At 37.9% G+C, this 13,965-nt stretch overlaps 1 protein-coding gene across 1 annotated transcript in view; it reads right to left on the bottom strand.

Moving 5' to 3' along the window:
• Window positions 1–13,965, bottom strand: part of LOC106870744 (chitinase-3-like protein 1) — a 41,776-nt gene that overhangs the window by 2,033 nt on the left and 25,778 nt on the right. The window contains exons 6-11 of the mRNA XM_089340101.1: window positions 13,834–13,957; window positions 12,989–13,174; window positions 11,456–11,575; window positions 8,235–8,368; window positions 6,688–6,713; window positions 5,550–5,746 (exon numbers count right to left, since the gene is read on the bottom strand). Coding sequence (XP_089196227.1) covers window positions 5,556–5,746; window positions 6,688–6,713; window positions 8,235–8,368; window positions 11,456–11,575; window positions 12,989–13,174; window positions 13,834–13,957 — 781 coding nt within the window. The 3' untranslated portion in view covers window positions 5,550–5,555. The remainder of the gene's footprint in view (window positions 1–5,549; window positions 5,747–6,687; window positions 6,714–8,234; window positions 8,369–11,455; window positions 11,576–12,988; window positions 13,175–13,833; window positions 13,958–13,965) is intronic.

Genomic DNA, 13,965 nt, shown 5'->3' with positions numbered 1-13,965 from the left:
CTCAAAATGTCTGCTGCTTTGTTAATGACAGGGAACTCTCTCCACTCAAAATGTCTGCTGCTTTGTTAATGACAGGGAACTCTCTCCACTCAAAATGTCTGCTGCTTTGTTAATGACAGGGAACTCTCTCCACTCAAAATGTCTGCTGCTTTGTTAATGACAGGGAACTCTCTCCACTCAAAATGTCTGCTGCTTTGTTAATGACAGGGAACTCTCTCCACTCAAAATGTCTGCTGCTTTGTTAATGACAGGGAACTCTCTCCACTCAAAATGTCTGCTGCTTTGTTAATGACAGGGAACTCTCTCCACTCAAAATGTCTGCTGCTTTGTTAATGACAGGGAACTCTCTCCACTCAAAATGTCTGCTGCTTTGTTAATGACAGGGAACTCTCTCCACTCAAAATGTCTGCTGCTTTGTTAATGACAGGGAACTCTCTCCACTCAAAATGTCTGCTGCTTTGTTAATGACAGGGAACTCTCTCCACTCAAAATGTCTGCTGCTTTGTTAATGACAGGGAACTCTCTCCACTCAAAATGTCTGCTGCTTTGTTAATGACAGGGAACTCTCTCCACTCAAAATGTCTGCTGCTTTGTTAATGACAGGGAACTCTCTCCACTCAAAATGACAGGGAACTCTCTCCACTCAAAATGTCTGTTGCTTTGTTAATGACAGGGAACTCTCTCCACTCAAAATGTCTGCTGCTTTGTTAATGACAGGGAACTCTCTCCACTCAAAATGTCTGCTGCTTTGTTAATGACAGGGAACTCTCTCCACTCAAAATGTCTGCTGCTTTGTTAATGACAGGGAATTCTCTCCACTCAAAACGTCTGCTGCTTTGTTAATGACAGGGAACTCTCTCCACTCAAAACGTCTGCTGCTTTGTTAATGACAGGGAACTATCTCCACTCAAAATGTCTGCTGCTTTGTTAATGACAGGGAACTCTCTCCACTCAAAATGTCTGCTGCTTTGTTAATGACAGGGAACTCTCTCCACTCAAAACGTCTGCTGCTTTGTTAATGACAGGGAACTCTCTCCACTCAAAACGTCTGCTGCTTTGTTAATGACAGGGAACTCTCTCCACTCAAAATGTCTGCTGCTTTGTTAATGACAGGGAACTCTCTCCACTCAAAATGTCTGCTGCTTTGTTAATGACAGGGAACTCTCTCCACTCAAAATGTCTGCTGCTTTGTTAATGACAGGGAACTCTCTCCACTCAAAATGTCTGCTGCTTTGTTAATGACAGGGAACTCTCTCCACTCAAAATGTCTGCTGCTTTGTTAATGACAGGGAACTCTCTCCACTCAAAATGTCTGCTGCTTTGTTAATGACAGGGAACTCTCTCCACTCAAAATGTCTGCTGCTTTGTTAATGACAGGGAACTCTCTCCACTCAAAATGTCTGCTGCTTTGTTAATGACAGGGAACTCTCTCCACTCAAAATGTCTGCTGCTTTGTTAATGACAGGGAACTCTCTCCACTCAAAATGTCTGCTGCTTTGTTAATGACAGGGAACTCTCTCCACTCAAAATGTCTGCTGCTTTGTTAATGACAGGGAACTCTCTCCACTCAAAATGTCTGCTGCTTTGTTAATGACAGGGAACTCTCTCCACTCAAAATGTCTGCTGCTTTGTTAATGACAGGGAACTCTCTCCACTCAAAATGTCTGCTGCTTTGTTAATGACAGGGAACTCTCTCCACTCAAAATGTCTGCTGCTTTGTTAATGACAGGGAACTCTCTCCACTCAAAATGTCTGCTGCTTTGTTAATGACAGGGAACTCTCTCCACTCAAAATGTCTGCTGCTTTGTTAATGACAGGGAACTCTCTCCACTCAAAATGTCTGCTGCTTTGTTAATGACAGGGAACTCTCTCCACTCAAAATGTCTGCTGCTTTGTTAATGACAGGGAACTCTCTCCACTCAAAATGTCTGCTGCTTTGTTAATGACAGGGAACTCTCTCCACTCAAAATGTCTGCTGCTTTGTTAATGACAGGGAACTCTCTCCACTCAAAATGTCTGCTGCTTTGTTAATGACAGGGAACTCTCTCCACTCAAAATGTCTGCTGCTTTGTTAATGACAGGGAACTCTCTCCACTCAAAATGTCTGCTGCTTTGTTAATGACAGGGAACTCTCTCCACTCAAAATGTCTGCTGCTTTGTTAATGACAGGGAACTCTCTCCACTCAAAATGTCTGCTGCTTTGTTAATGACAGGGAACTCTCTCCACTCAAAATGTCTGCTGCTTTGTTAATGACAGGGAACTCTCTCCACTCAAAATGTCTGCTGCTTTGTTAATGACAGGGAACTCTCTCCACTCAAAATGTCTGCTGCTTTGTTAATGACAGGGAACTCTCTCCACTCAAAATGTCTGCTGCTTTGTTAATGACAGGGAACTCTCTCCACTCAAAATGTCTGCTGCTTTGTTAATGACAGGGAACTCTCTCCACTCAAAATGTCTGCTGCTTTGTTAATGACAGGGAACTCTCTCCACTCAAAATGTCTGCTGCTTTGTTAATGACAGGGAACTCTCTCCACTCAAAATGTCTGCTGCTTTGTTAATGACAGGGAACTCTCTCCACTCAAAATGTCTGCTGCTTTGTTAATGACAGGGAACTCTCTCCACTCAAAATGTCTGCTGCTTTGTTAATGACAGGGAACTCTCTCCACTCAAAATGTCTGCTGCTTTGTTAATGACAGGGAACTCTCTCCACTCAAAATGTCTGCTGCTTTGTTAATGACAGGGAACTCTCTCCACTCAAAATGTCTGCTGCTTTGTTAATGACAGGGAACTCTCTCCACTCAAAATGTCTGCTGCTTTGTTAATGACAGGGAACTCTCTCCACTCAAAATGTCTGCTGCTTTGTTAATGACAGGGAACTCTCTCCACTCAAAATGTCTGCTGCTTTGTTAATGACAGGGAACTCTCTCCACTCAAAATGTCTGCTGCTTTGTTAATGACAGGGAACTCTCTCCACTCAAAATGTCTGCTGCTTTGTTAATGACAGGGAACTCTCTCCACTCAAAATGTCTGCTGCTTTGTTAATGACAGGGAACTCTCTCCACTCAAAATGTCTGCTGCTTTGTTAATGACAGGGAACTCTCTCCACTCAAAATGTCTGCTGCTTTGTTAATGACAGGGAACTCTCTCCACTCAAAATGTCTGCTGCTTTGTTAATGACAGGGAACTCTCTCCACTCAAAATGTCTGCTGCTTTGTTAATGACAGGGAACTCTCTCCACTCAAAATGTCTGCTGCTTTGTTAATGACAGGGAACTCTCTCCACTCAAAATGTCTGCTGCTTTGTTAATGACAGGGAACTCTCTCCACTCAAAATGTCTGCTGCTTTGTTAATGACAGGGAACTCTCTCCACTCAAAATGTCTGCTGCTTTGTTAATGACAGGGAACTCTCTCCACTCAAAATGTCTGCTGCTTTGTTAATGACAGGGAACTCTCTCCACTCAAAATGTCTGCTGCTTTGTTAATGACAGGGAACTCTCTCCACTCAAAATGTCTGCTGCTTTGTTAATGACAGGGAACTCTCTCCACTCAAAATGTCTGCTGCTTTGTTAATGACAGGGAACTCTCTCCACTCAAAATGTCTGCTGCTTTGTTAATGACAGGGAACTCTCTCCACTCAAAATGTCTGCTGCTTTGTTAATGACAGGGAACTCTCTCCACTCAAAATGTCTGCTGCTTTGTTAATGACAGGGAACTCTCTCCACTCAAAATGTCTGCTGCTTTGTTAATGACAGGGAACTCTCTCCACTCAAAATGTCTGCTGCTTTGTTAATGACAGGGAACTCTCTCCACTCAAAATGTCTGCTGCTTTGTTAATGACAGGGAACTCTCTCCACTCAAAATGTCTGCTGCTTTGTTAATGACAGGGAACTCTCTCCACTCAAAATGTCTGCTGCTTTGTTAATGACAGGGAACTCTCTCCACTCAAAATGTCTGCTGCTTTGTTAATGACAGGGAACTCTCTCCACTCAAAATGTCTGCTGCTTTGTTAATGACAGGGAACTCTCTCCACTCAAAATGTCTGCTGCTTTGTTAATGACAGGGAACTCTCTCCACTCAAAATGTCTGCTGCTTTGTTAATGACAGGGAACTCTCTCCACTCAAAATGTCTGCTGCTTTGTTAATGACAGGGAACTCTCTCCACTCAAAATGTCTGCTGCTTTGTTAATGACAGGGAACTCTCTCCACTCAAAATGTCTGCTGCTTTGTTAATGACAGGGAACTCTCTCCACTCAAAATGTCTGCTGCTTTGTTAATGACAGGGAACTCTCTCCACTCAAAATGTCTGCTGCTTTGTTAATGACAGGGAACTCTCTCCACTCAAAATGTCTGCTGCTTTGTTAATGACAGGGAACTCTCTCCACTCAAAATGTCTGCTGCTTTGTTAATGACAGGGAACTCTCTCCACTCAAAATGTCTGCTGCTTTGTTAATGACAGGGAACTCTCTCCACTCAAAATGTCTGCTGCTTTGTTAATGACAGGGAACTCTCTCCACTCAAAATGTCTGCTGCTTTGTTAATGACAGGGAACTCTCTCCACTCAAAATGTCTGCTGCTTTGTTAATGACAGGGAACTCTCTCCACTCAAAATGTCTGCTGCTTTGTTAATGACAGGGAACTCTCTCCACTCAAAATGTCTGCTGCTTTGTTAATGAGAGGGAACTCTCTCCACTCAAAACGTCTGCTGCTTTGTTAATGACAGGGAACTCTCTCCACTCAAAACGTCTGCTGCTTTGTTAATGACAGGGAACTCTCTCCACTCAAAATGTCTGCTGCTTTGTTAATGACAGGGAACTCTCTCCACTCAAAATGTCTGCTGCTTTGTTAATGACAGGGAACTCTCTCCACTCAAAATGTCTGCTGCTTTGTTAATGACCAGCTTCAAGTCTCTTGAGACAAACTTGAATAACCTGAAAGAAGCACACATGCACACACATACACACACGCTCGCGAGCATACATACATAGATGTGTTTATCAGACTGGATATGAATTGTGGCTCAACGTGATCCATTATTCAGAATATATAGGCTGGTGGGAGGGCTGGGTGGGACAGTAGATAGTTGATGGAAAAAGAAAGAGAGAAAAATTATGTGGATGGGTAGGAGAAGCTATTGATGTACTGGTTAACCTTTAGAATTAAACTGAGGTTTGAGCATAAACCAATTTTTTAAATTTCAAAATGGACTCCTTTTTATGTACGGATGACAGATAAATTAAATGCTAGATGATGAATCAACATTAAATTAATTACCAACATGACTATATATGTAATGTTATGTGGTTGTAAATCTGTGTATAGTTGTCTATCTGCAAAATTGAATGTGTTCTGGTGAAGCTTTGATAAGCCAAGATTTTAGGAATTAAGTGAGGGATGGAACTTGTTAGTTCACATAACTGCATCGATTACATGCTTTCCAGCAAAATTTTCAAATGTTGCACATTGCAGATGGTATGTGTCTATCTTAGGGTACTCTTAAATTTTTAAATAAAATGTAAAAGATTTTAAAAAGAAAATGCAACTAACTTACAAGCAACTATTGTGTGCAACTGTTGCTCTGATCAACTTCGCATGATTTTTTTGTATCATTCCACCGATGACCCTTGTTGCAATGTCCTGTATATTTCTCCATTACTGAACCACAGTAAATATAATTTCGACAGTTACTGGGATCTGCATAGAAACCTGCTTTCTTTCTGAAGCAAAATTTGTTGTCTTTAATCATTCCTGATAAATGAAATGGAAACCATTCAGTAATTGCACATTTTAAGAACATCTCATAAATGTTTAAGCAGAAAATACATTTTACTACCATCTGAAGCAACAGCAGTTCATATCCTACCTCTATTGTTTTAATAATCTCTCTTTAAATCAAAACAATCTCCCTAAATAATATTTATAGGGTATTTTTAAGTTTTAGCATTCATAACATAAACATTATTAAGATTTTGCATTATATTCATAGGAAAGTTATGGGGAAAAAAATTGACTTTGGTGTTTTGTCAGTGATAAAGCAGTTTTTGTATGAGAATTAGGATCAAATTGAACAAATATTTCCGTAAGGATCAAACTGCAGCATAAGAGTTTTGATTATGTCTTGTGTGTCCTTTTGTCAAAGAACATTCAACATAGAATCCTTTTTCTGTTTTTCATGGAATAATGAAGATTGTTTTTCTCTTTTTTTGTTCATATCTAATTCGTTTCAAATAAGAATTACCAAATCCCAACAGAACCAATAGAAACCTAAATATTTTGGAGAAATATTGATCTCATTAATACTGAAACTCCATCAGTTATGACGATGTGTGTTCCAGTTGAACCAATCAACAGAACAGCTTGCTCATGAAATTAACATACATGTGACTGAGTACTCCACAGACATGCATACACTTAACATAATTCTCAGAGAAATTCAGCATGGCACAGGATGTGACAAGGATGGCCCCTCTTGAATTACAGGTACAACTCATTCTGGCCAACTGGTTGGACTAGAACAACATGAATGAAAGTATCTTGCTGAAGGACACAATGTAGCACTGTGAATCAAGCTCCTGGCGTTAGGTCAGCCAAATACCCAAACCCCTTATGTCTCATGCATTCACCCTCATTAATACTGAGGTTGAATTGAACCACAACAAGGTGAGAGAAATTGAAAATTCAATACACACCAGCTTTGTCTTCAGGACGTAAATTTCTGTAAAATAAAACAGAAATAAAACAGAAATGTAAAACATTTAGAAAGCAAAGAATCTTTACACAGGCAGAAATTATTGACATAAAAGGGAAAATATATTTTGTTATTTTTTCCTTGTTTCAGTCATTAGACTGCGGTCATACTGGAGCATTGCCTTGAAGAAGTCAAATGAATCAATCCTAGTACTTAGATTTTTTCTTTTTTTTCTAAGCCTGGTACTTATTCTAATGGATTCTTTTGCCCAACAGCTAAGTCACAGGGATGTAAACACACCAACACTGGTTGTCAAGCACTGGTTTGAGAAATACACAAACACAAACACACACACATTTATATTTATATTTATTTATTTTATGTCGAAAGTTTTTGTTTTAGTTTTAAGTTAGTTTCTTTGAGACAAAAAGAGAAAAAAATATGATTGAACTCAATATGTACTGTGAAAACTCATGGCCTATTGGACACATTGATGGTAATGTTATGGGTTTGACTCCCAGAACAGGTAGTGAATTGTGTCTTTAGACAAGGCACTTCATTTCATATTGCTCCAATTCACTGAAAAAGGAACCCTGACACAAAGTGGGGCCTTATAGAGTAAATAGCTTGAAATCTTACGAATGCAAAACATCAAATGCCTTCGATTGTGCTATGAGACACTGGTTAAACATTAACCATTGGAAGTCAAAGACCCATTGGACCAACTCCTATTATTTTTCTTTGTCAGTGAGCTCCATGGTTCTTGTGATCCTTCTTAAATCAACTTAGTTGATGAGCTTTGAGTTCTGTCTGGAAAAGATTGGGTGGGAGGGTGTTCCAAGCAGCAGCAGCAGCTCTATAGAAGAAGGATTGGACAAAGTATTCAGTTTGGTTGTTTTGTGAGGAATAAAAAGCAGATACATCAGGTAAAAATGAATGGGATTATTGAAGCTTGCAACCCCAGAGAAACAGCTGTAGAAAAGTGAGAAAGAAGACAATTTTTGTTAGATTAAGAATTTTAGCATGTTAGCAAATACTTATCATTTAGATGCCCTTTCTGTTGTCTGAACTGTCATTGCATTTGGTTAATGTCCCTGTAGAAGGGGCACCACCAAAGGTAATGTAAGTACTACTTTGTGTGTAGTAAGGGTGGGGTGCACATTTTATTATGCCAAATATTTTATTTCTATTATTTTCTGATGAAAATGAATAGTTCATATAGAAAATATTTATTACTATAAGTAAAAAAAAACCCAACTGATAGACAACATTAATTCAAAGACATTAAGCAGAATCCAAAATGATCCTGCAATTTTGAAAATCTGTTGAAATCAAAAGCAATCTTTCACAAAAACAAGTCCACAGTCTTGTTTTCTTCTTCAATATGTCCTTCTCCAGTCTTTTAAGTCTAATGTACATCGTCACCTATTCACTTCTGTCTAGCATCCATTTTATTTTAGTAGCTCTTACATTTTCAGTGGTCTAACAACCTTGTAACGAGCGAATGCTTTTTTTTAAAAAAAAGAAAAAAGATTAAACAGGACTTACTCAGTGTCTTTCAAAGCTTTTATGACTGTATGCATCATGGGATATGAGCCTTTGTTGCAGTAATTTTTATAGTCATCAAGATCAATTGCCCAAATCATCATTCCATTTATACCATGCATTCTCAGGTAGTGAACCTACAAGTCAAGAAAAGAAATTTATTTAAAGCAAAAATTATTTTTGAACTTAATTATTCTATTATTTTTTTCTATTTTGATGGTGTGAATTATTTGATGATAATGTTGGCTGAATTGGTTAATGTATTTGCGTAGATGATAAACTAATTACAAGTTCATTTTCATCCAGACTTTTCAAGAACCTTCAGAAAGCTGATTAACCACGTGATCACTTACTCCTCAGGTAAACAGGTGAATCAGACTTCATCCTCATCAAGAAATGACAGAGATATTTAGCTGATTGTGAACGCTAAGTCTTTCCTGATGAAGAATGTACCATTTAAAGCTGTAGAAGGGAGACTCAGAAGTTAATATAGTCTGCTGCCATTTGTAACTTTCAAAAAGTAGTCATGATGACAGAAAGAAGAGATAAAGGACAATCAGACATTTTTGTGATCTGCAAATAAAATCTGTGATGGAGTAAGACCCAGTTAGGATTAGGATTATATGGTGGTGGATTAGTAGAGTAGATAGAGACAATAGAAGCTAAGAGACAGGTGGAAGATGTGCTGAACTTATGAATAATATCAGGTAGCTAAAAGAGAAGCCACATGTTTGATAGATCTTCCAACATGTGATACTGAAAGAAAAAGGTTTGCCTATGTTCTATGCTGTGAGAATGAGAGGCATACGATGTGCCAGATTGAGAGGCAATGCATCAGAATAAATGAAGACATTACAGTTAATCCTCGTTAATACTGAGAAGAGAGGTGTTAGGGTAGTGATAGAGCAAGCTGTTGTTGAATGAAGAGAATAATGGAATAAAAGAGGTCATGGCGCCAAGTAAAAAGCAGTCATACTCGTGCCACATATAAAGGACATGTACTGATGCTAGGTATAAAGTATCCATGTTGGTACCACATGTAAAAATCCCCAGCTGGTGTCACATATGAACTAACTGTACCAGTGCCACATATAAAGCACTTGTACCATTCCACATATAAGGCACCAATGCTGATGTCAGGCATAATGCACTGGTGCTGGTTCCACATAAAAAGCGCCCAGTGTGCCCTGTAAAATGGTTGGCTTTAGGAAGGGCATGCAGACATAGAAACCTTGCCAAAACAGACAATTGGAGCTTGGTGCAGCTCTCTGGTTTGCCAGCTCCTTGTCTAATCATCCAACCAATGCCAACATGGAAAATAAATGTTAAATGGTAAGGATGAAGAGAGAGATTAGTTATCAAGCTTTAATGTCATATACGAATAAGAGTTATTAAGAATATGAAAGGCACAAAAAGCAGTTAGATCAGCAGGGAAATATCGTGTGCTGGTTGTTCACATGGTTGACCAGGTAATGAAGAGAAATGCTTGAATGAAAATGATTGGTGTAGTTGTAGCCTAGTTAACTGCTACAAGATGCTTAGGAAAGAAGTAAGACAGAGGTTTTGCATCAATAAATTAAATCACGAAAGTGTTGAAGAGTGTTACAAGAAAGCTAACCAGAGAGAGAACAAAGATGAGATACTGTTTTGGTTTATGGAACCACCAATATCTTCTTCAATGCAACTGCAAGAGAACTTTTTAGTCAAGGACAAAGTATTATAATTTTTATTGACAAAGTACTGCATTCAACAGAGTTAAAGGAATGGTTTGTGAGATCCATATAAACCATGAATTTGGTTGCTGTGAGCAAAGTAAGAGTTAGTGATGAACTCAACGAGCAAATTTGTGAACAAGTAGGTATTTTTCAGGATTTGATTTATTATAGATATCAAAACGATGACAGAGAAGTTGAAGATTGTCTGTCCATGGGAAGTTTTGAATGCCAACAACCGAGTTCTCATAGATGAATAATTAGAAGACAATTCCAAATGTACACGAAAGCATAGTCAAGAAATGAGAAACATAGAAATCAATTTAGCAATGATGAAAATTATGGAAAGCAGAAAACTGCTCCAAACTGGGAAATGGCTCAATACAAATAATGAACACACAAAAGAGTCTGACAGAGAAGAAGAAGAATTTCATTTATAATAGATGCATTGGAGGAAATAGCAGTAAGAGTGTAGTGTACAATTTGACCATCAATAAGAGCATTTGAAGAATGAAGACATTCTGTTACTCAAAAGGGTTATTATCATAATTAGTTAATTACTGCTATGTTCAGTTTGCTTCAATCCAAACATGCATTTGCTTGTTTCTACACACATTCACACTGAAACATCTCCCCCACCACACACACACACACACACACACACACAAACACACACACACACACACAATAATTCATTCCACAAGCAGATGTTTTACCTGAACATTTCTCACTGAGTTGGTGGAGACTCATCATAATTCTGGTAAGCATAATGAATATACTTTGATAATCAAAAACAGACACATCACTAGTTGCTCAGCCTGTTAGAAATAGCAACCAAATCTCATCTCAAATTACACCTTAATGTCTAAAGTAAAGAATACATTGGATAATGTAGTCACTCATACACAAAAAGACATGTTGGTCATGGCTAGAATGCTTTTGACCCTAGATCTACTCAGTCAGGACAGATAAGGATCTTAACACCAGAGCCTGTTTCAAACCTCCAAGAAAGCTTTTATGTGGTCACTTGACCTGCTAGAAATAGCATTCAAATTTCCCTTAAATCACACCATATAATACAGTCCTGAGCTACTTGTAAATAGAGATGTCCAAAGCCTTTGATGAAACTATCTGAAACTAAAATACAACAACAACCACAAAGATCAATCAGAATATTTGTTCAAACGTAGATATTAATCCACTGCTGAGCTGGAACCGACATAAGAGAAGCAAAACCATTGTTGTTTGGATTCTAAATTTAATCTCCTTCGATTGAATCAGAGAAAGTGGAAAAAAAGATGGAATGACCCAGCTTGATGTAACGACTTTGAGTTTGATTAATTGATGTGAAATATATTGATATTCCATCTGTAATTGATTGATCTCAGTTAACTGGAAATCAATATATAAGAAAAAAAAGGAAAAAAAAACAAAGTTAGGATGAAAAATTGCATGAGGATTATGGTGAGTTTGGTTCCATTGTAAAGCAGATTGTGATGTTTTAATCCTTACCTTTTCTCTGACACTTTCCTCATCTTCATATCCAACCCATTGATCCCCCAGCACTAAATATGGAACCTTCTGTTCATCAATGTAGTGACGTTTAGCTCCTTTCTGTAACATCTTGCAGGTCTGTTGAGAAGAGGAAAGATGTTTTATGACAGAGAACAATTAGAATGGAATAAACACACTCCATAAATCCTATAATCTTTACAGCTAATCTTCCTCAAAATCAATTTTACTATTTTAATACCTGGAGAGAAAAACTAAAAGATTAATTTCAGCTGTAAAATTATTTTAGAGAAAAATTATATATTTAGTATTTTTTATCTTTTGCTTATTTCTGTTATTGGACTGTAGCCATGCTGGGGCACTGCCTTGAAGAATTTTTAGTTAAGCAAATCAAGCCTAGTACTTTCTTTCTTTAAGTCTGACACCTTATTCTATCGATCTCTTTTGCAAAACTGCTAAGTTATGGGGATGTAATCACACCAACACTGGTTATCAAGTGATGGTGGGGGACAAACACAGACATAAGAAACACACACACACACATATATCATCATCATTTAACATCTGTTGTCCATGCTGGCATGGGTTGGATGGTTTGACCAAAGCTGAGAGATTTGGGATGGTTTCTACAGCCAGTTGCCCTTCCTAATGCCAACCCCTCTGAGAGTGCTTTTACTTGCCACCAGCAAGGGTTCCAGTTGTGAGACACCAGTATCTGCCATGACTACAATTTCACTTGGCTTGATGGGTCTTCTTCTCAAGCACAGCATATTGTGGAAGCTCTCGGTCACTAATCATTGCCTCTGTGAGGCCCAATGTTGAAAGATCATGCTTCACCACCTCACCCCCAGTTTCTGTCTACCAAATCCACTCACAAGGCGTCGATTGGCCTGAGGCTAAAGTAGAAGATACTTGGTCAAAGCGCTCTGCAGTGGGACTGAAACTGGAACCATGTGGTTGGGAAGCAAGCTTCCTAACACACCTGCATCTAATGTTTAATCTTTTCTCTTTGCTATTTGATCACATTATTCATTTACACACGCACACGCACACACACACACACTCACACACACACACTCACACACACACACACACACTCACACACACACACACACACACACACTCACACATAGAAACCTTCACTATTTGCAGTTCTATATCAATAAAAAAAATTTCTCCATAATTTATTTGTAAAAATTATCTTTTAGGGTCATAGATCACATTTAATAACATCTCTTATTCTGGCTGGTAATACAAGAGAAAATAAAGTTGTATGATGCAAATAAAAATTGAATCTAAGTCAAATATTTGGCTCATTAATCAACATATTTGGTTCATCAATCAACATATTTGGCTCAGTAATCTACACTGCTGACCCACAAGCCCACATTTTTTAATGTTAACCACATCTAATAACTGAATTCTGTTTAAAAATTCAACCTCTTTATTTACCCTAAATATATTTTAATCAAACCATATTCTGAAAATCTTTTAAACTTTAAAACTTGTCAAAAACATTTGTTTGGAATTTACCTCAAAGTATGAGAGAAACCCTGCAATTCTGGTGATGGTTCCATTTTTACCTGGTTGCGGTGCCGGTGCTCCAACGGAGCTGTTTGATGGGTTTGATAAAGTGAAAGTCCGGCCATAAAATGGAATACCCACATTGATTTTCTCTATTGGAGCTCCTAAGTGAAGCCAGTTAGCCACAGAATAGGCCTGTAAAAAGAACATTTGGAAAAGGCAGCACATATTTGAGAGAATACTGAAGCAAATATATATATATATATATATATATATATATATATATATATATATATACATGAAAATACAGTCTACATTTAAACACATAAGAGGAATCCATCATATGGATTTCTTGCACGCTAGAAAGAACAGTTAAATTCCATACCACTATTTAGAGATAAAACTTCGAAGGGAATGAAAAATAAAAACATTCCCTTACAGCTGTAAGACTTTATCCATAAAATATATTTCTAACTTTGCCATTGGTCTCTTTATCTTTTTCTCTCTTTATATATATATATATATATATATATATATATATATATATATATATATATATATATTGAGAGAGAGAGAGAGAAGAATTTCATATGTATGTTCTTGTGTGTGTGAGTGTGGTGCATTTGCGTATGTCTGTGTGTGTGTGCCTTGTTATTCTCTATTGCTCTTCAATTGTCAATACCATTGACTCTCTTAAGTGAAATGTAATGTTTTTAAGTGAACAATCACACACTCAGTGCCGTGGGCTTCTTGCTTATCAGGCCTGTGTGTGCTATATTATAAATATTTCAATTCATCATAATTTACAATAATAGAAAGGAAAAAGAACATGGGCATGAAATCTGAATACCAACCACATTCCAATTTATAAGATCTCCTTTGTCAGTTGAATGAGGGAAAAGAGGACTTGAGTGACCAGTGTTTTTTTCCCAGGAGCCATGGAAGTCATAGGTCATGATGTTGATGAAATCCACATAACTGACAAT

This window comes from Octopus bimaculoides, chromosome 2 (assembly GCF_046866305.1).
Source record: "Octopus bimaculoides isolate indiv1 chromosome 2, ASM4686630v1, whole genome shotgun sequence".
Classification (NCBI taxonomy): Eukaryota; Metazoa; Mollusca; class Cephalopoda; order Octopoda; family Octopodidae; genus Octopus; species Octopus bimaculoides.
This window is presented reverse-complemented; position numbering and strand designations above follow the sequence as displayed.